The following is an 18,997-nucleotide window of genomic DNA, read 5'->3' as shown; positions in this document are numbered from 1 at the left end:
GGAGGAAATGAGTTTTACAGATGGTCATGGTTTCTTAAAGGCATTAAAACTCAAGCACGTTTGGAAGGATTCTTTGTTAGTACATGTTGTTGTAGACTATATATAAATATTGCAAATGTTACATATATTACCATGTCATGTTTATGTATTTGCTCCATACTTTCATATTTGTTTTATATCATATATTTCATAGATGTGATATGTTTTATATCATACATTTAATAATTTCCCTCCTGGATCTTGGAGATGCTCGTTCATACCTGACAGAACAACTCTTCGGTAAAAGCAAACTGTAGCCTACTTTTCTTGTTTTAAAATGTACGTTTCAAAAATGGGTTGAAGGGTCTACACTGAAAGCCTCTGTAGCGCCTTCACATGCTGAGTGACCGCTGCCCACACACGTGGAGCTCAGTGTGACCCGGGCCTGCCCTCACCTGTCCCCCCAGAGCACCACGTGGCGGAGCGCACGGCCGAGGGCTACACGCTGCAGTGGCAGCGCGGGCTTCTGTCCAACTACCAGTACCTGCTGCACCTCAACACGCTGGCCGACCGCAGCTGCAACGACCTCTCCCAGTACCCCGTGTTCCCCTGGGTCGTCGGCGACTACAGCAGCTCCGAGCTGGGTGCGTGCCACAGAGCTGGGCTTTTAGAGCGAAGAACACCTTCCCTCTTAGAGCCACGTTGTGATTCGTGGACAGAGTAGAACCCGTTTGATTTTATTACTGACGATGGCCCGTCTCCATGCCACGATACTGGATGGGTGTCATGGGAATTACGTGTGTTCTGTATGTTTTCTCTACTGTCTCTGAATTTTTTTTAATTCTAAAAGTACTCACATACTTCTTGAAAGCCACACCCAGAAGACATGCATGGGATCTTCAGCCAGTGTTACCACTGCTACCAATAAGTACTGTGTTTTCAAATACTTAATTTTCACTTTGAAAATTGCGCCTCAGGTTACCGTATTATTTTTCAATTCACATGAAAACATGTGATTACCAAACATAATAGCTGTTCATTAAAGAACACTTAGAAAGTACTGAAACACTCAAAGAAGGAAATAAGGCTCATCAGTAATTACATTACCGAGAGAGAACCACTTTAACTGTGGTATATATACTTCTTTCTCTCTCTCAAATTATTTTACGAAAAATGTGATTGTACTGTAATTTTATTTTGTAATATCTTAAAATTAGATATTGTGAACACTGAATCACTTTTGACACTGATTGCACCCTTGTAGTTGAAAGAGGTAACAGATTTTCTAGGAATATAATTTATTTATCTGATAATATTCAGGTCCCCAGTTCTCAAATTATGCTGTTATTACAGAATAAGAATATTCACTATAATTCAAACTTAAAAAGTAAATTTTGGTAGAATAATGGCTTTTGAAATTTGTTTATTTTTCGTTGTTGTTTTACTTGGAATATAGCTTTTTTGGTCAGTAGGTCTTCAGATTCTAACCTTTACAGCTATATTAATAATCACCAGAAATTTTAATTCTAATGGATCTGTCTCAATTTTTAAAAAGCTATTTATTATTTGGAAATAAATGTGTGCATGTGAATTCATTCAGGGAGATAATGTTATTAAGGGTAAGCTTGTTGGCTTTATTTATTGTAAGTAATTTTTAAAAATTTATTTTATAGATCTGTCAAATCCAGGAACCTTCCGGGATCTCAGTAAGCCAGTAGGGGCCCTCAACAAGGAACGTCTGGAGAGGCTGCTGGTACGTGGACTCAGAGATTCCTGGTGTCTAAGCAACCCGGGAGCCTTGGCGTATGTTTTGTTTGATTGTTTTTGTCGGTTTTTTTAAATTTACTCAGTGGCCACACCACACAGCACGTGGGATCTTAGTTCCCTGACCAGGGATTGAACCCCCTTCCCCTGTGTTTTTATAGTACCTGAAACTCGTTTCTTCAAGACTTAGGGGAAGTATGTCTGGAGAGACCGAAGTTTCTGAGCGTACTCTCTCTCCCTCTGCCCGCTGCCTGCTGCCTTCCTTCCCCTGTGAACTTAGCGGCTCACCATCTGCATTTCTGCTTACAATTCAGGAGGTAGGAAGCTGAGCCGATCACAGGTTTACCCATTTATTTTCACGAAGGTGCTCTCTGGTGAACTGCACAAGAGATGCATAAAATTTCTTCTTTTCAGTCCTGCCCCGGCAGACATTGTTACCATGAGGCCAAGAACACCAAGATATTTGTTGCAAGAATGCTGTGTTTACTCAGATTTCCACCCCTCTTTTTTTTTTTAATTTTTATTTATTTATTTATTTGCGGTACGCGGGCCTCTCACCATTGTGGCCTCTCCCATTGCAGAGCACAGGCTCCAGACACGCAGGCTCAGCTGGGCTCACGGGCCCAGCCGTTCCGCGGCATGTGGGATCTTCCCGGACCGGGGCACGAACCCGTGTCTCCTGCATCGGCAGGCGGACTCTCAACCACTGCGCCACCAGGGAAGCCCCCCCTTTTTTATCTTCTCCTTTTCCTCTTTAGGAGAGAAATTAGGGGCTAGAATGTGTCCAGGCCACGATTTCCTTAGGCTTTTACTACTGGAGTCGGTTATCGTCTTCACAGCCAGCGCTCAGCAGGACTTTTTCTCTCTGTGTTGTAGACACGCTACCAGGAGATGCCGGAGCCCAAGTTCATGTACGGCAGCCACTACTCCTCCCCGGGCTACGTTCTGTTTTATCTGGTCAGGATTGGTAAGACTCCTCGCCGTCTCTCCCAGGGACATGTTATTTCACGTGGACTCTTCAGTGGTTTTGTGATCTTGCTTAACTCTGACTTTTTTCCCCTCTAGCACCAGAGTATATGCTGTGTCTGCAGAACGGAAGATTCGACAACGCAGACAGAATGTTCAACAGGTTCGGCATAAATGCCTCACTTAGCACTTTTTAAACTTTCTTATTATGCATATGCAATATGTTCTTTTCAAAAAATCAGATTTAAACAAAAATGGAAGGAAATGAAAAACACCACTACAGTAATTGTTGTATCTATTCCTCTCAGGCTTTGTGTAGTCGTGTGTGTGTGTAAATGTGCGAACATATTTTTTTAACATCTTTTTTTTTCTTTTTGATATTTGTTCAATTGTGTAAGTATTATATATATATTTTTAACATTTTTATTGGAGTATAATTGCTTTACAATGGTGTGTTAGTCTCTGCTGTATAACAAAGTGTATCAGCTATACGTATACATATATCCCCATATCCTCTCCCTCTTGCATCTCCCTCCCACCCTCCCTATCCCAACCTTCTAGATGGTCACAAAGCACCGAGCTGATCTCCCTGTGCTATGCGGCTGCTTCCCACTAGCTATCTATTTTACATTTGGTAGTGTATATATGTCCATGCCACTCTCTCACTTCATCCCAGCTTACCCTTCTCCCTCCCCATGTCCTCAAGTCCGTTCTCTACATCTGCATCTTTCTTCCTGTCCTGCTCCTAGGTTCTTCCTAACCATTTCTTTTTTTTTAGATTCCATATATATGTGTTAGCATACGGTATTTGTTTTTCTCTTTCTGACTTACTTCACTCTGTATGACAGACTCTAGGTCCATCTACCTCACTACAAATAACTCAATTTCGTTCCTTTTTATGGCTGAGTAATATTCCATTGTATATATGTGCCACATCTTTATCCATTCATCTGTCGATGGACACTTAGGTTGCTTCCATGTCCTGCCTATTGTAAATAGAGCTGCAATGAACATTTTGGTACATGACTCTTTTTGAATTATGGTTTTCTCAGGGTATATGCCCAGTAGTGGGATTGCTGGGTCGCATGGTAGTTCGATTTTTAGTTTTTTAAGGAACCTCCATACTGCTCTCCACAGTGGCTGTATCAATTTACATTCCCACCAACAGTGCAAGAGGGTTCCCTTTTCTCCACACCCTCTCCAGCATTTATTGTTTCTAGATTTTTTGATGATGGCCATTCTGACTGGTGTGAGGTGATACCTCTTTGTAGTTTTGATTTGCATTTCTCTAATGATTAGTGATGGAGAACATATTTTAAATACAGTATTGTTGTCCTGCCTTTTGTATTTTATAGCCTTTTGTTAGATCTTGAAGTTTTCCCTGTATTATTGGATGTTCTTCAAAACGGTGATTTTTTTTTTAAATTAATGTATCACATCCTAACATATGCCATAATTTAACTATTTAACTATTTCTCTATGGTTGGACACCTAGGCTGTTTCCAACATTTCATTATTCTAAATAATCTTGCTATGAATTGAATACAGTCCCTGTGAGTGTTTAAATATTTTTTTTATTATAAAGGTAATCTTTTCTTACCCCCCCAAAATCAGAATATGAAGAAGAAAATAAATTTCATGTGGCACCTGACCACACTGAGATAACACTCATTGTTCATCTTTTGGTCTGTTCATCTTTTTGGTCTTTTTTTTTTTTTTTTTGCGGTACATGGGCCTCTCACTGTTGTGGCCTCTCCCGTTGCGGAGCACAGGCTCTGGACCGCGCAGGCTCAGCGGCCATGGCTCACGGGCCCAGCCGCTCCGCGGCATGTGGGATCTTCCCGGACCGGGGCACGAACCCGTGTCCCCTGCATCGGCAGGCGGACTCTTAACCACTGCGCCACCAGGGAAGCCCTGGTCTGTGTCTTTACAGTCTTTTTCTAAGCTCTGCACATGTCTGTTTATAATCCCTTTTTGAAATGAGCCCTTAAAAAACTGCTGATGTTTCATGTTTAAGCACCTGCCCCGAGTGGCCCTTCGATGAGGCCATGTATGGGGGAGGTCCCTGGCCTGGGCTTGGGGACACCCCCCCAGGTCCCTATCCCGACTCCTTGCTCACTCCCTATGTGGGCCCAGAGTTTTCTGTGAATCCCCAGTATCCACGTGAGCTCCTCCGATGGGGTAGCTCCTGTGAATACTGGGGATTGTGGATTAATGAGCGAGATGATGTGGTTTAGGTAAAGTGTAGAATAGCACCCAGGGGCCTAGAAAGTGCTGCTGTTGCTGTTTCCATTCCCTAGATTTAAAATCAGTTGAATTTTTTTTTTCATATTTAGTATTGCAGAAACTTGGAAAAACTGTTTGGACGGTGCGACTGATTTTAAAGAGGTAAGCAGTTACCAAGCCAATGATTCACTGGGCTTGTGGTTTGTAACTGCTTTAAAAAATGTTTGTTCTTTTTTGTTTCTTCCCCTGAAACTTTCAGCTGATTCCGGAATTCTATGGTGATGATGTCAGCTTTTTAGTCAATAGTCTGAAGCTGGATTTGGGAAAGAGACAAGGAGGGCAGATGGTTGATGACGTAGAACTCCCCCCTTGGGCACGGAGTGAGTACCACCTTGGAAGTATTGAATTATAGAAATTCTCTACTTAGTCGTGCAATTTCAGTGTTACTATTTAGTGGCTTAGATTTTTCAAAATAACAGTATAATCCTCTACCTAAATGAGATGGTAAAGTCTTATTCCAAATTGTAAGTATTCTGAGTCTGTGATGTAAAACCATTATTATGCATTCGAGAGAGCTAAGTGTGGTGAAAATGGTTTTTGCCTCTCCGCCCAACCCCCAGAATTTATATTTTATATGACTGGGGGGAGACTCATTAAGAAATATGTCCCACGTGCCTGTCCCAGAAGCTCTGTCTGCATATGGATAGATGAAAGGAATGGGGTGTTTTGATCGAGTCTAACCTACTAGGTCCCGAGGACTTTCTCCAGAAGAGCAGAGACGCACTGGAAAGCGATTACGTGTCAGAGCACCTTCACGAGTGGATCGATCTCGTGTTTGGCTACAAGCAGAAGGGCAGGGATGCTGTTGGAGCCCACAATGGTGTGTAACAGTCACTGAAACTCCGTTTAGCATTCGATGGAAACAAAAGCAACCCCCAAACTGAGCTCAGAGCAGCTTATTTCCTTAGCAGAAGCATCTTGTCTCAGAGGACGGTGCCTCCTGGCTCAGCGACCCCAGACTAGATACTGAATGAAAGGCGGGAGAAATACCCGCTTCGCCGTGGTCCCAAGAGGTCTTTTGCTAGAGTCTTCTAATTTTAGCATGTACTCTCCATCCCGTTCCATCACTTTTACTAAAGCTCAGTCAGAGTAGGACGGAACGGTGGCCTTGGTTCCCACGAAGGCCCCAGAGTGTCTTTGTGACTGAGCGGAGGGAAGCCCGCGGTCGCCCTCTCCTGTTCGGGGCCGGTTCTTCCTCCGCCGGGCTTCTCAGCCTTGGCGACGGGGATGGGTGTGGACCTGACCCCTCACGTGCCGCACAGGGTGCTTTGCGCTCTCCTGGGGAGAGGCATGCTGACCGAGAAGCACACTGAGGTAGCAGACCGTCCCACGGCCAGTTGGATCGCTGCTCAGAAAAGATAATAGTTCAGCTTGATACTTACCCAAGCTGGATATTATCAGGCTGTTTCGCAAAGTGAAAATCAGTTTCTTTGACTAAAAGTTTAAAGTTGTTGAGTTTTTCAAATAAACAGAGTGTATATTATAACAAAATAGTACATCTTTCAATAGTGTTTTACGTCTCTTTTTTTCAGTGTTTCATCCCCTGACCTACGAAGGAGGTGTCGACTTGAACAGGTATTTATATGTCAGTAAGGAGTTTCTGCATGAGTACAAATGACCTCTTTGTCTAAATGATTAGTGCAGTTATTTGATGATATTAAGGTATGGAAATGTTACCGTGAATTACGGCTTGCTTTCACCACTGTGTACATCACCGAGCCTCAGAAATTAAAGATGTGTGACACGGTCTAGACAGTCCCGGCATGCAGCGTCTATTGCTGTTTGAGGGTTAATCTCTCTCCTGTTGAATGCACAAATTTCAAGTGATACAGATCAAGGAGCTTGCACCTAGAGGTCACCACATGGTTTGTGTTCTGTCCTAAAGCATTGAGGACCCTGATGAGAAGGTAGCCATGCTCACCCAGATCTTGGAGTTCGGGCAGACACCAAAGCAGCTCTTTGTGACACCGCATCCTCGAAGGATCACCCCAAAGTTTAAAAGCTTGGCCCAGCCCTCCAGTTACAATGCTTCCACGGCAGATACTCCAGGTAAATTTTGAAAAGAGAATAAACAATGTGAGCACCTTCTGTTTCTCTTTTCTGGTTAAGACGTTTCTGAGGATTCTGGAGAGAAGACCAATCATGAACCCTGGGCAGCTTAGAGATGATTCTGTTTCACTGTCTCACTGCATTTCTCCTGCAAACAAACAGATCTTTTCTGTTTTTTTAGTTGTTGTTGTGCTGTTGTTTTGTTTGTTTTAACTTTTGACCTTAAAGGAAATCAAATCACTTTCACTTTCTGGTAATTTAATGAGACTTGGCAGTAGTTTTCATTGTTGCTGTTATGTTCTTTCTTTTCTGAGGTTTGCCCAGCTGGTGTTTGATTCTTAGCCATTCTTGTGTTCTTGTTGATCCGCCCTGGCCGTGACTGCTGTAGCAGTCCCCGTCGCCCTGCTCGTTCCTGCTCTTTCCCAGGAACGACTTCCAGCGTCCTGACTCTCCTCTTCTACCCCGACACACAGATCTTGAATGCGGGGTGCTCTGTTTTCCTCATTTGATTCTGTTTCCTTATTCAGTCATTTGACAGACATTTACAGAGTGTCTATGCCAGGTGCTGAAATGAACTTGACTCTGGGTCACATCTGGTATTTGGAAAGGGAGGAGAAGGTGCTCCCCTTCATCCAGTTTTCCACGTTTTACATTTCACGTAAGACAGCCTCAGACCCCCAGGCTCCCAGGAGTCTGACACTGTATGGAACCTCGGGAGCAAAGTCGCTGGATTTCTCATTTCTCCCGCTCTGCGCTCTGTCCCAGGAGTGTCCAGGCTTCTCGGGCCACACAGCTGGGCCTCTCGCGGTCACGCGACCCAGGGCTGGCCGGCAGTGCGTCTCTGGGGTTAAGTCATGAAGACTGGAGATTATCTCGTGATGCCCTTAAACCCGTGCTCTGCTTAGTCACCAGGCCCATCCACGAGGATTATCTTAAAAGGGAAATTGTTCCAGCCTTTCTTAAAACAGAAGTGAAGGGACTGCTTAGCTAGTCCTATCCAGGAGCGTGGTAGTAATTGGTTTCATCTCTTCTTCCTCTGTCTGGAAGCCCAAAGCAAACGGCAGTGTTCTTAGGGAACTGTCAGGTTTTTACAAAGATTGCTGACAAGGAAATGGTTACTCAGTGTCATAGTTCCTGAAGTCCCCAGTTTAGGGGTGGAGTGAAAACTCTGCAAACATTGATAGAAGTATACAGAGACCTGCAGTATTCAAAGATACTTTTTAATCTTTCTCCAAATGATTGCTGTTTTATTTCGATGATGCACCTCATTCTTCTCCCTTGACTAACATGGACCTTTCGAAGCAGTTCTGTTTCGGTGGGCGTTTTGCTTTCTTGGTTATTTGATTTTAATAGAAAATCTTGTGCCTCTGACGCTTGTCGTCTCCGACACTGGTCAGAAATTTAGCTGACTGACTGAGCTGCAATTTAACGTAGTCTCTCCAGGTGAAGAGTCTTTTGAAGACCTGACCGAAGAAAGCAGAACGCTGGCCTGGAGTAACATCACGCGACTGCAGCTCCACGAGCAGCACAAAATCCACAAAGAGTAAGAACGTCTTGGCCGCGGCTTCGCACATGCCGGGGTCTTGGCCTGGGGGGTCTTGATTGGTTTTAATCCCCCTAAGCTGTCCATAGCAGTGAACAGCCACCAGGGGTCAGTGTGGCATGGGAAAGCTTGGCACGAAATGGGTGTGTGTCATTTCTGCCGTCGGTCATTCTAGAGCACGGGATGGGGTCTGCAGACAGCAGGCAGCTGTGTGCCTCTCAGAGAAGTACACGGCACCTTCAGTCCTTGATGGTGGGAACCTTCGGGGAGGAACAGGATATGTCTTACCCACGTGTTGCATTTACTGATATTGTCAGGGAAAATGTATCTTTTTTAAAACATGGTAACAGATGTGTGTGTTATACACACACACAGAGAACATTGCAAAGTTCATTGCAGCACTCTTTACAGTAGCCGGGACATGGAAGCAACCTAAGTGTCCATCGACAGATGAATGGACAAAGAAGATGTGGCACATATATACAATGGAATATTACTCAGCCATAAAAAGAAATGAAATTGAGTTATTTGTAGTGAGGTGGATGGACCTAGAGTCTGTCATACAGAGTGAAGTAAGTCAGAAAGAGAAAAACAAATACTGTACGCTAACACATATATATGGAATCTAAAAAAAAAAAAAAGTTCTGATGAACCTAGTTGCAGGGCAGGAATAAAGACTCAGACGTAGAAAATGGACTTGAGGACATGGGGTGGGAGGGCAAAGCTGGGGTGAAGTAAGAATAACATCAATGTATATACACTACGGAATGTAAAATAGTTGGCTGGTGGGAAGCAGCCGCATAGCACAGGGAGATCAGCTCGGTGCTTTGCGATGACCTGGAGGGGTGGGATGGGGGGGTGGGAGGGAGGCTCAGGAGGGAGGGGACATGGGGACATGTGTATGCCTATGGCTGATTCGCTTTGCTGTACAACAGAAACTAACACAGTATTGTGAAGCAATTATACTCTAATAAAGATCTATTGAAAAAACTAACAAACCTTTTCTTCCCCAAAATCAGGCTTGCTGTTGGCCCTAGAGGGGTCATGAGTGTCCCTGGTCCCCTGTCTGCAGGGCTAGTGATGGACTTTGGTGGGAAGGCTGGGGAAGCACTGACCTTGCTGACCCATCCTGTTCCAGAAAAGAAAACTCAGGGCCAGGGACGAGGCCCATTGTTCTGCTCCAGGGCCACCGACGTCCTGTCTGACGTTTGATATCGCGTACACTTGGTCATGGGTGGAACGGAACAGGCCGGTCCCCGTCCGATCGGTGGCTCCAAATCAGAGCACAGCCTCCTGCAAAGCAACCCAAAGTCCCACCTTACTCGTTATAACACAGCTTTCCTTTGTCACCTTCTCTAAACGGCACGTAGAAAGGGGCCTTGTCACCCAAGGCAGTGAAGACATGAGTGAACCTTTAAGAGGACGTGCCGGGACTGATACCAGTCAGGGTCCTTGGCCTCCTTAATCAATAGAAACTGATAAGAGGCCAGACAGGAGATTCAGGCAAGGCTTTATTGGGGCTCCTGCCGCCGCGGGGGGAGGGGAGTGAGAACAAACAGCAGGTACCCTTGCTGGGCCCACGAGGCAGTGGCGAGCTGGTCTCCTCTTTGGGGTGAGGGCAGGGGTGTGTCCAGGGGTCGGCTGGAGCGGGGCTTAGGTGGCGTGCCCACCCCTTGGGTGGTGCTGTGTGCAGGGGGCTCGGGCAGTGCCCTGCTTTTGCTCCCAGCTCTTCAGAAGTGGCAGTTGGGTTTTTTGGTCTTTTTGTATCTTGCTGCCCATAATTTGCCCCAGCTGCGCACGCACGCAGTTATTGTCAGTTCCTTAATAGTTTCACAGTTTCTTTGTGTATCTGTTGCCGGAGGAGACGTTTGTCCGGGTGCAGGCACTGTGGCAAAGGGTCCCCGGTCCCAGCCTGCCTCAGGACCAGACGGTGACATTGTCATTGGCCAGATGCTAAGTGATGAAGCGAGTGCAGTGACTGCTCGGGGGGCGTCAGTGGTTTGGGTGGCGGTCACCTAGCATTACTGGTTATCCAGGGTGCAGACGTGGGCAGGCAGCCTTTGTCCAGGGCGGCCTGGGAGCTAAGGGTCGGGGTGTTTTCCAGTCGCAGGCGTTGTCAGGACAGAATTAGGAGTTGCCAAGCCATGACTTGCTAACGCCTGGTGGAAGGTGGGACAGGTCCCGCAGAACGAGCTGTGACAAAAACGATGACAGACACTTGGGCTGAATTAAATCAAGGCCTTGAAGGAGACCGGTGTCCTAGCACGTGGTTGATGGTAATTTATGAAACTTTGTTTTCCAACAGGGCAGTCACTGGAATAGCAGTCTCTCGCAGTGGGTCGTCTGTCTTTACAACCTCACAAGGTAGGTTTTCCTACCTGAAAGGGGGGTCACCTGGAATCACAAATGTCCAAGTTTCCTGACTCGGTCCAGGACTGTACCTTCATGTGCTGCCTCCACGTAAAATAAACTTTGAGCAGTTAGTTTGTTGTGTATTGCGTAACATTCCACTGTGATTAGCCAAAAACAGTAATGAAAAATCCCTCTCTGTTGCTGATAAGGTTTCCCAGGATTTGGGGCGGCGAGAGCGTGTGCTGGGACCTTTCCCGCCCTGAGGGCCGAGCCGCACATGGGGCGTCGCCAGCACAGGGCACACGAGCTGTTAGCTTTTCACGTTCGTCACTGGGCGTGTGCTTCTGGGTGTTGACTGGAGGATTTAGCTCGAAATCTAATTCACACATTGTTAATGTCTTACACGTTACCAAAGTCACGCAGAAGCCCTGCAGTGGCTGTTTGATGGGACTTGTAACTAGCTTGATGACACACTGGAACTTCACTGTTTTGATCCTACGAAAGGGCTAAGCATCAAGCCTTCCTGGCCATCTACACCATTAGTCATTGTTTATCTGGTCCCCGTCCCGTTTGAAGCATGCTGACAGGCGCGCGGGGGGCAGTGGAGATGAGAAGCGAGTATCTCAGCTGCCTGGTGGACAGAGTTCGTACCTGGCTGTGAGTGGCTGGCTACTGGCGCTTTGGTCATCATTGTGGGAAATTCTGCTTTTCACCCATTAAGTTAAGGAAAGGTGCTGTCCAGCTGTACACCTCCGGGCAAATCAGAGTTACTGCTCTCAGATTCTGGGATCGTGGCTTCACACCCGTAGCGTCCTTCCTTTCTCTTTCAACTATGATCTCAGATTGCGTAAAACAGAGTTTTCCACAAAGCACAGAAAATGATCCCGCTGTGGACCAAAGTGGGTTCACATGCGGCGTACACGCGGGGCCACTCCAGGGTCACCGAGACGACGACGCGGTGGCACGAGTGAGCAGTGGCGCTTTGCCAGGGTTCCTGCCGGCGCTACCCCCCGAGACGAGACCCTGACCTGTTAGCAAAGCCGGCATTCTTGGCTGGATTTGTCTGTCATGGTTGTTAAGTCCCCCCGTTTCCTGTACTGGTCTGACCTTGTAAACCGTGAGTTTTACGAGCATCAGGGCTTTAACCCTCTGAGGCTTAGTAAGCCTAGCACTTCTTTGTGAACTTGCCGAATAAGGGGGTGTGGGGGGTTCTTTTCAGTCAGAAGCTTTTGTGTTTTCTGTTTGTTTCTTCAGCGTTAATAACTCGTGTTGCTGACCTATACGCATTTTTGTTTCCACCTGCATTACTGACTCATGTACACCCTGACGATCACCCCAGAGTTACGGTTCTTCCTCAGAGGTGGTGTGTGTCCAGGCTTATGGGTGACCCCACGGGTGACCTCATCACCTGGGGGACCAGCTCTCAGCAGCCTCTGATGTGATTACCTCTAGTACGAGAGGGAACCTCTGATTTTGAGAAAAGCAGCTTTACACACCAGGCTGGCTGACTGTTTTCTGTAGGACGCCCCAGTGCACGTCTGCGTGTTGGTGTTGGCAAAAATTAGGTGGAAATATTAGATTTTACTATACAGAAGACATTATTTGAAGCTCATCTGACCTTTTATTTATCATGCTGTATGTTTTCAAATTAGGAACCGTAATGTTACATATTGCAAATATGGGATGTTTGGAGCACATTGTAATTTGCAGTCTTGTCGCTTAAGAGGTTTACCTTGATGCACTTCTAAAAGCTTCTGTTAGGCAAGGAAATTAAGAGCTTGGACATTGTAATCTCTAGTTTATTATTATTTAGAAAGTTAGTGCTTCTCCTCCATGAATGGTCATACGCTACAAGGATATCACACCATAATTGGGCTATGTGAAAAAGAAAAACATTGCCCAAATCTTTTTGTTTTCTTTAATATTAAAATTTGCTCTTTTCTTCCTCTTTAGCTTCTGTCAGTAATTAGGCTTAAATCTGCCTTCGGTCATGGCTTTAAGTTGACCTCCTTGTTGTGGAGCCGCAGATCATAGAATTCCACAGACCGTAGCATCCTCATCGGGGACATGACCCTCGGTCACCTCGCCTGTTACCTCTGCGTGTGCTGGTCATCTGTAAGGGTCAGGAAATCTTTCTTATATGTTTGCTTTGTCATTATTAAATTAGATTCCACCTTGAAGATGTTTTCCAAAGAATCCAAGATGCTACAAAGAAGTATATCATTTTCAAATATGGTGAGTTCATTTTAATTTCACATCAGGGTTACGGTGGAATTTCATGTAGCAGTTTGTTTTATATACACGCATATATGAGTTTGTTTCTTCCCAAACAATCGGGCTTATTTCTGTTCAGAATGCCTTAGATAGATTCCTTCTAAACTAGAAATTTTTTCAGGCTGCCTTTCTCATGTTATTGTGGTTTTATCTGTAACCTAAAAAGTAGAATTCTCCTTAGTAAATCTTGCCTTTTTTGGAACTGTCAGACTAAATGTCTGTGTGCTGCTTACATAACTTAATGCGTTTCTGAGTTGATAGGATACCTAATACTAGAAAATCAGTTCTTCTGAAAAAATACATTTTATTGTTAATGTAAAGCATCCGAAAGATTCTGAAATTCCCTAAAGACCTTTGGAAGCTTTCCTTCCCCACCTGAGTCTTGTAACCCAGAGCCGGTGTTCGGATTCTTGAGGACAGTCCCCACCTGCACCCCTCGCGACTCACTCTGATGTGAGTAGGGGTCCCTCAGCCCAGGGCAGTGAGGACCGTCAGGCTAGGTCCTCGTGCACTCGACACCCTTTTGACTTCCCTACATTTGGGAAGAAACTAGGCACCTGGAATTAGCCAGATGAAAAGAAACTTCATGAATATGAGGAAGGCCAACATGAACGGAATTTGAGCATGAATTTTGGGGGGAACCTGTAAGATAGCTTTACCCCATTAAGGATTCACTAAGTTTTGTAAATTATTAATGTTGGATCATCTGTATTTCAGGCTTTATCATCGTGTTTACTTTTACCAGGAGATGCCACTGTCGTAAGCTCTTCGTGGGATAACAATGTGTATGTATCTGCGCGGGCCCCTTCGCGATTCCACACGCAGTGCGGCTCCCTGTGTGGACGTGAAGCAGGAGAGGGCGGATCTCCCGTTGTTTTCAAAAGGGAACAGATGAGGACAGTTGGGTTTGGATGTGATTACCTGAATCTAGTAATTTCTCCAGTCGGACTCTATTTTCCTCTAAGTTTTTAAATTGAGGTAAAAACACAGATGAGCCAGACCTGGAAATCTCTAGTTTTCAATTCACATTTTGAGTATTTGGTTTAATAACATGAGAACAAGTAATTTGTAATTCCAGTGGGCCTTAGTAAGTATAGAATTAAATGCTCTAAAGTTTCTTGAAGATGTATTTAAGAGTGTTAACATTAAGCTGGAATGCTGTCTTAATAGCTCTCGTTATCTTTTATGTTAGCTATTTTTATTCCATTGCATTTGGAAGACGCCAAGACACATTAATGGGACACGATGATGCTGTTAGTAAGATCTGTTGGCATGACAACAGGCTGTATTCGGCGTCGTGGGACTCTACTGTGAAGGTTTATATACAATTTCTAAGTTAAAATGTTTGGATAATACAGATATTATAAGCCATTCAGCTCCCTGCTGTTGACGTGTTGTCACACTCTCACAAAGTGTGAGTGACGTATAAGGATGTGGAAGGTTATTGCCTGTGTTTAGTGTGTGCACATCTTAATATAAGAGGACGTTTTCCTGAGTCGTCCTGTGTGTTCCGCTGGGGGTTGGGTGGTTCATTAGACAGCGGACTTAGAGGGAAACATACAGCAGCCCCCTTACCTCACGCAGCTAAGGAACTAGCAGTTGATCAGTAAATATCAAGTTAAAGTGGAGAATCACTGTAAGGCAAGACATTGTATTTAAAGTCAGAACACAGAACCACACAGCCCTTCACCATTATTGACGTGGGACCAGACTTGGCCTTTTCTTTGGAATTCTGCACAACTTTATTGCATAAACCACAGCAGTATTCATCCTCTTTGGTTTCCAATTTGCATTTATATAAACAGAAAGCAAGAACCTAAAACCATTAGAATTTCTTCAAGACGCTTTCATCATTTCTGTGCCCCCGCCTCTGAGGGGGACATTATGGTAGGTAAGTTTTCTTGCCTACGTGTGATTTCAGTAAATTTTTTTGGTGACTTGCCTTTTTGAGTTTTCTCAAAACCTTAATAGACACAACACTTCCGCACTCTGATTTCTTTAGTTCACACAATACTTAAGTCACAGCAGCAAGTGCAAGAGACGGAAGCAGACACGGGTACAGCAGACTCTCGGGAAGCACGTGGTGGTGGGAATAAAAGCTCAGGCATGTGGCAGAGGGACCGAGCCACACGACATTTCATTTTGTTGGCAGCTGGGGAGTTGGTCAGTCAGGAGAGTTTTTCCTGCACGTGTTAGAAATGCTTTTATAGTGTTTGCAACTACCTTCTGCAATGGGTCCCGTCCTAGGTGTGGTCCGGGGTTCCTGCAGAGATGCCAGGCTCCAGGAGACACCAATTTGACCTGCTGGCCGAGCTGGAGCACGATGTCAGCGTGAGTACCGGCAACAGAGCTGCACGGGAGCCCAGCTGACCCGTCCGGGGTGGTGGAGGTTCTTGGCTTCACTTGTGTGTTTACGATCTTTTGCTTTGCTTATTATTTTGCTCATCGGAGGGGAGAGCACAGGCAAACTCTCAGCTCGTTTCTTGGAGCTCTTTGGGCTTCCAAGTCGTCTTTGTCTCTTTTCCCCCAGTTTGCTGTTTCTTTGAGAATTAGCTACCGTCCAGCTAGACTTCCAAAAGACCAGTGTCTGAGCACGACGTTGAACACCTGGGTATCCTCACACTATCGGGGCAACTAGATGTGTTTTCTGACACCGAGGGTGGAAAGGGGGCCCTCTGTCTAGGGTGAGGACACCAACCTGTCTGCGTGGTGCGTGCAGCGGGTGCACAAGCCTGGCACCGCGTCCTGTTCACCCGCTCTGTCTCCACGAGGTCACGGCTGCATCTCCTGCCGTGGCCTGCGGTACTACTGCCTTTCCTCTGAGGTTGTGAACTGGTGTCGAATCTGCGCGGTCAGCAGACTGACTGGGGTTGAGACATATTATTTACTGTGTAGTTCAAGAAGGGCGTGTGAGGATAACCCCGAGAGATGCCCACCTCCCCAGGTGATCGTGGAGCCGCTGTGCTTCGGGCAGTCCGGCACCCTGTTACCACTCATTACTCGTGGAGTTATCATTCTGAGACTGTCAATTTTAGGCTCTTTTGAAAAGTGTTACGTTTACCCCAGCAATACTTCATTGTATTCACTGGCATATGAAGAATTTCACTTTTAAATGAATTATCATTCAGTAGGTGGTGTTGAAGGAATGGGCTGGGGAAACGCAGCTCAGTGACCATGATTCTAAATGGAGTACCGCCTGTTTTCTCCTCTAGGTCGATACCATCAGTTTAAGCGCTGCAAGCACACTGTTGGTTTCAGGCACCAAAGAAGGCACAGTGACTATCTGGGACCTCACTGCAGCTACCGTATTGCACCAGATTCCATGTCACTCAGGGACTGTATGTGATACTGCTTTCAGCCCAGGTAGTGTTAGCCTTTTTAATACAGATAACACCAGGGGAACTGGAATTATTATTTTGAAATATATAATAAGAATATAAAAAGAAAAGCACTGTTTGCTGATAAAAAGAGGTTTTGCCTATGGGTAAGGCTGCTTCATGGGAAAATACAGTATATGTGGTATTTGTATCAGAAAAGCAGTATCAGGTACTGTTCTTAATTCCTCACCTCACTGGAGAAATTAATTTATAAGGTGTAAATGAATTCACACCAAAGGGTCATCAGCCCAGTGTCTTAAAAACAGAAGCGTTTCAGGGAGAGGCTAGTCATCATTGGTTAAATACAACGAGTAGCTGTAGCTCAAGCGAACATTTGGCCCCTGGATTCAGCAGTAAAATCTCAGGTTAATCTAAACCACACTTGTGAAGCTGTAACCCGTATCCACGTTCCGCCTTGTGTTACAGACAGTCGCCACGTCCTCAGCGCAGGAGAAGACGGCTGTCTAAACGTCGTGGATGTGCAGACAGGAATGCTCATCTCTTCTATGACTTCGGAAGAGCCCCAGAGGTGCACTTTCTCGAGTTACTCGTGGTGAAGACATTTATGGACAGGCTCACGATCACGGCGCAGGGCCTGCTTTGGCCCTTCCTTCGTGACCGACGATGAAAGGATGATCTCTGAATCCTTCTTGCAGGTGCTTTCTCTGGGACGGAAATTCGGTTTTATCCGGGAGTCAGTCCGGTGAGCTGCTTGTCTGGGACCTTCTCGGGGGGAAGATCAGGGAGAGAATCCAGGGCCACACAGGTAAGCTGTCTGCCGTTGACCTGACTCCACCAAACCTGCTTTTCCCACCAGCAGACGAGCCCTTCTCAAGCAGAAAACTCCCCGTGTGTCCTCTGTGCCGTGGACGTTCCCCTCCAGATCCTGGCTGGCCAGGCCACCTGCAGCTCTTGGTTTCAGAGACAGTCGACTCCAGAATGGAAGTTTTTGACTTCCACATGGAGAATTAAAAGCCAAGTAAAAGCTGTATGTGCATTTAATACATGCACACGGTAGGAAGAAACAATACGAAAGTAATGGAAACGGTGCCAAAGTAATGAGTCACAGTGGAAATGAAGTCTTCCTCCCACAGACCCCCCCCCCCGCCACCGGGCCTCATCCTGGGAAGAACTCTGCAGCTGGGTTTCTGGAGATGTCTCACATTAGTGAAGGATGCGCTGCTGTGTGCGTCACCGTTCTGCCCGTTGGGTTTTCACTCTGCTTACATTTGCACGTCTTCCTCTCCTCTCAAGCACTTGGAGGATTTATGGTTAATTCGTGTAATGGCTATGGTTATAAGTATCTACTGACTGCCCACCTTCCCTCTCTTCCCTCTGTCACTGTTGTGTGTGGTTATTTCTTCGTAACATTATACATTGAAGTGACTTGTCTATGCCTTTCTTCCCCAGCTCACAAGCTTTAAATAACACTTTGACTCCTGATAGAAATGGAAGTAAACCAGCAAACTCACACCAATTCCCTACTTCTCTCATCTGCTGCCTGACTTTTGTCACAGGTGTATATAATATTTGTATTCTGTTCTGCAATTCCCAGTTGCTTTAGCTTTACATTCAAATAGTTTCTTATTCCTCCCAAGTTCCTTGTACTGAGTAGTTATTCTGAGTTCATGCAGATTGTATTATAGGACAAGACCACGTGGTACCTCCTGGTCAGCTCACCCCCTAACCACACGTCTCTTCTCGCAGGTGCCGTAACGTGTATGTGGATGAACGACCAGTGTAGCAGTGTCATCACGGGAGGGGAAGACAGACAAATTATGTTCTGGAAATTGCAGTATTAAGTGCCTTTTCCTCGAATATTATTGAACTCTATGTAATGCTTTTTTAAACCAAACTTTTAAACGACCTGGTGAACGTGCAATTATAGTAGTTAGAAGTCTTACCACATGAGAAATTTGTGGTTTTAAACTTTATAAATCATGGTGACTTCACTGAAAGCCATTAGTTGTCATGCTCTAAGGCAGATGGAGATGTGGCAGTACTGGGGAGAAAAACATTAACATTTGTAAGGCAGGTGGTCAGCCCAGGATGACGATGGTCAGAAGACAAGTTTGGGTGGCAGAGAGCGTAGCTAAGAGATACTAAACCAGCTGGGGAAACTTCCCAAAAGCACTGAACAATTTAAGGACTTTCCAAGAAAATGTGAGTATTCTCTGCTGCCGAGTCACTCCGTTATGTCTTCCTACTCGACACAATTGCTGCCCGCTGGGTTTTGGGATGTGTGTTTCCACAGAGTGCTTACTTTCTATAACCGCCTGGCCCCAGGTTCTAAGAACCTGGGGAAGGATTAGCAGTTCTGGGGAACGGTTTATTTCATTATAGCTATTAAATGCCCATCTTTTCTATGACATTAAAAATATTTTTCTGTAATGAAAGCAGTTTTCAT

At 45.5% G+C, this 18,997-nt stretch overlaps 1 protein-coding gene across 9 annotated transcripts in view; it reads left to right on the top strand.

Moving 5' to 3' along the window:
- Positions 1 to 18,986, top strand: part of NSMAF (neutral sphingomyelinase activation associated factor) — a 60,445-nt gene extending 41,459 nt beyond the window's left edge. Inside the window, exons 13-32 of one of the 9 annotated variants that reach the window (XM_060128514.1) lie at positions 447 to 623; positions 1,653 to 1,732; positions 1,905 to 2,060; positions 2,620 to 2,710; positions 2,809 to 2,872; positions 5,046 to 5,097; positions 5,195 to 5,315; positions 5,684 to 5,815; positions 6,528 to 6,570; positions 6,881 to 7,044; positions 8,488 to 8,587; positions 10,893 to 10,951; positions 13,107 to 13,174; positions 13,931 to 13,998; positions 14,406 to 14,529; positions 15,461 to 15,544; positions 16,426 to 16,576; positions 17,017 to 17,119; positions 17,247 to 17,356; positions 18,298 to 18,986. In XM_060128514.1, coding sequence (XP_059984497.1) covers positions 447 to 623; positions 1,653 to 1,732; positions 1,905 to 2,060; positions 2,620 to 2,710; positions 2,809 to 2,872; positions 5,046 to 5,097; positions 5,195 to 5,315; positions 5,684 to 5,815; positions 6,528 to 6,570; positions 6,881 to 7,044; positions 8,488 to 8,587; positions 10,893 to 10,951; positions 13,107 to 13,174; positions 13,931 to 13,998; positions 14,406 to 14,529; positions 15,461 to 15,544; positions 16,426 to 16,576; positions 17,017 to 17,119; positions 17,247 to 17,356; positions 18,298 to 18,392 — 2,042 coding nt within the window. In that variant the 3' untranslated portion in view covers positions 18,393 to 18,986. Of the gene's footprint in view, positions 1 to 446; positions 624 to 1,652; positions 1,733 to 1,904; positions 2,061 to 2,619; positions 2,711 to 2,808; positions 2,873 to 5,045; positions 5,098 to 5,194; positions 5,316 to 5,683; positions 5,816 to 6,527; positions 6,571 to 6,880; positions 7,045 to 8,478; positions 8,588 to 10,892; positions 10,952 to 13,106; positions 13,175 to 13,930; positions 13,999 to 14,405; positions 14,530 to 15,460; positions 15,545 to 16,425; positions 16,577 to 17,016; positions 17,120 to 17,246 lie in introns of all 9 variants that reach the window. The other 8 variants (XM_060128513.1, XM_060128518.1, XM_060128517.1 and 5 more) reach the window with 8 other exon arrangements.
- The last annotated feature ends 11 nt before the right edge of the window (positions 18,987 to 18,997 follow it).

The sequence above is a fragment of the Lagenorhynchus albirostris genome, chromosome 17 (genome assembly GCF_949774975.1).
Source record: "Lagenorhynchus albirostris chromosome 17, mLagAlb1.1, whole genome shotgun sequence".
NCBI lineage: Eukaryota > Metazoa > Chordata > Mammalia > Artiodactyla > Delphinidae > Lagenorhynchus > Lagenorhynchus albirostris.
This window is presented reverse-complemented; position numbering and strand designations above follow the sequence as displayed.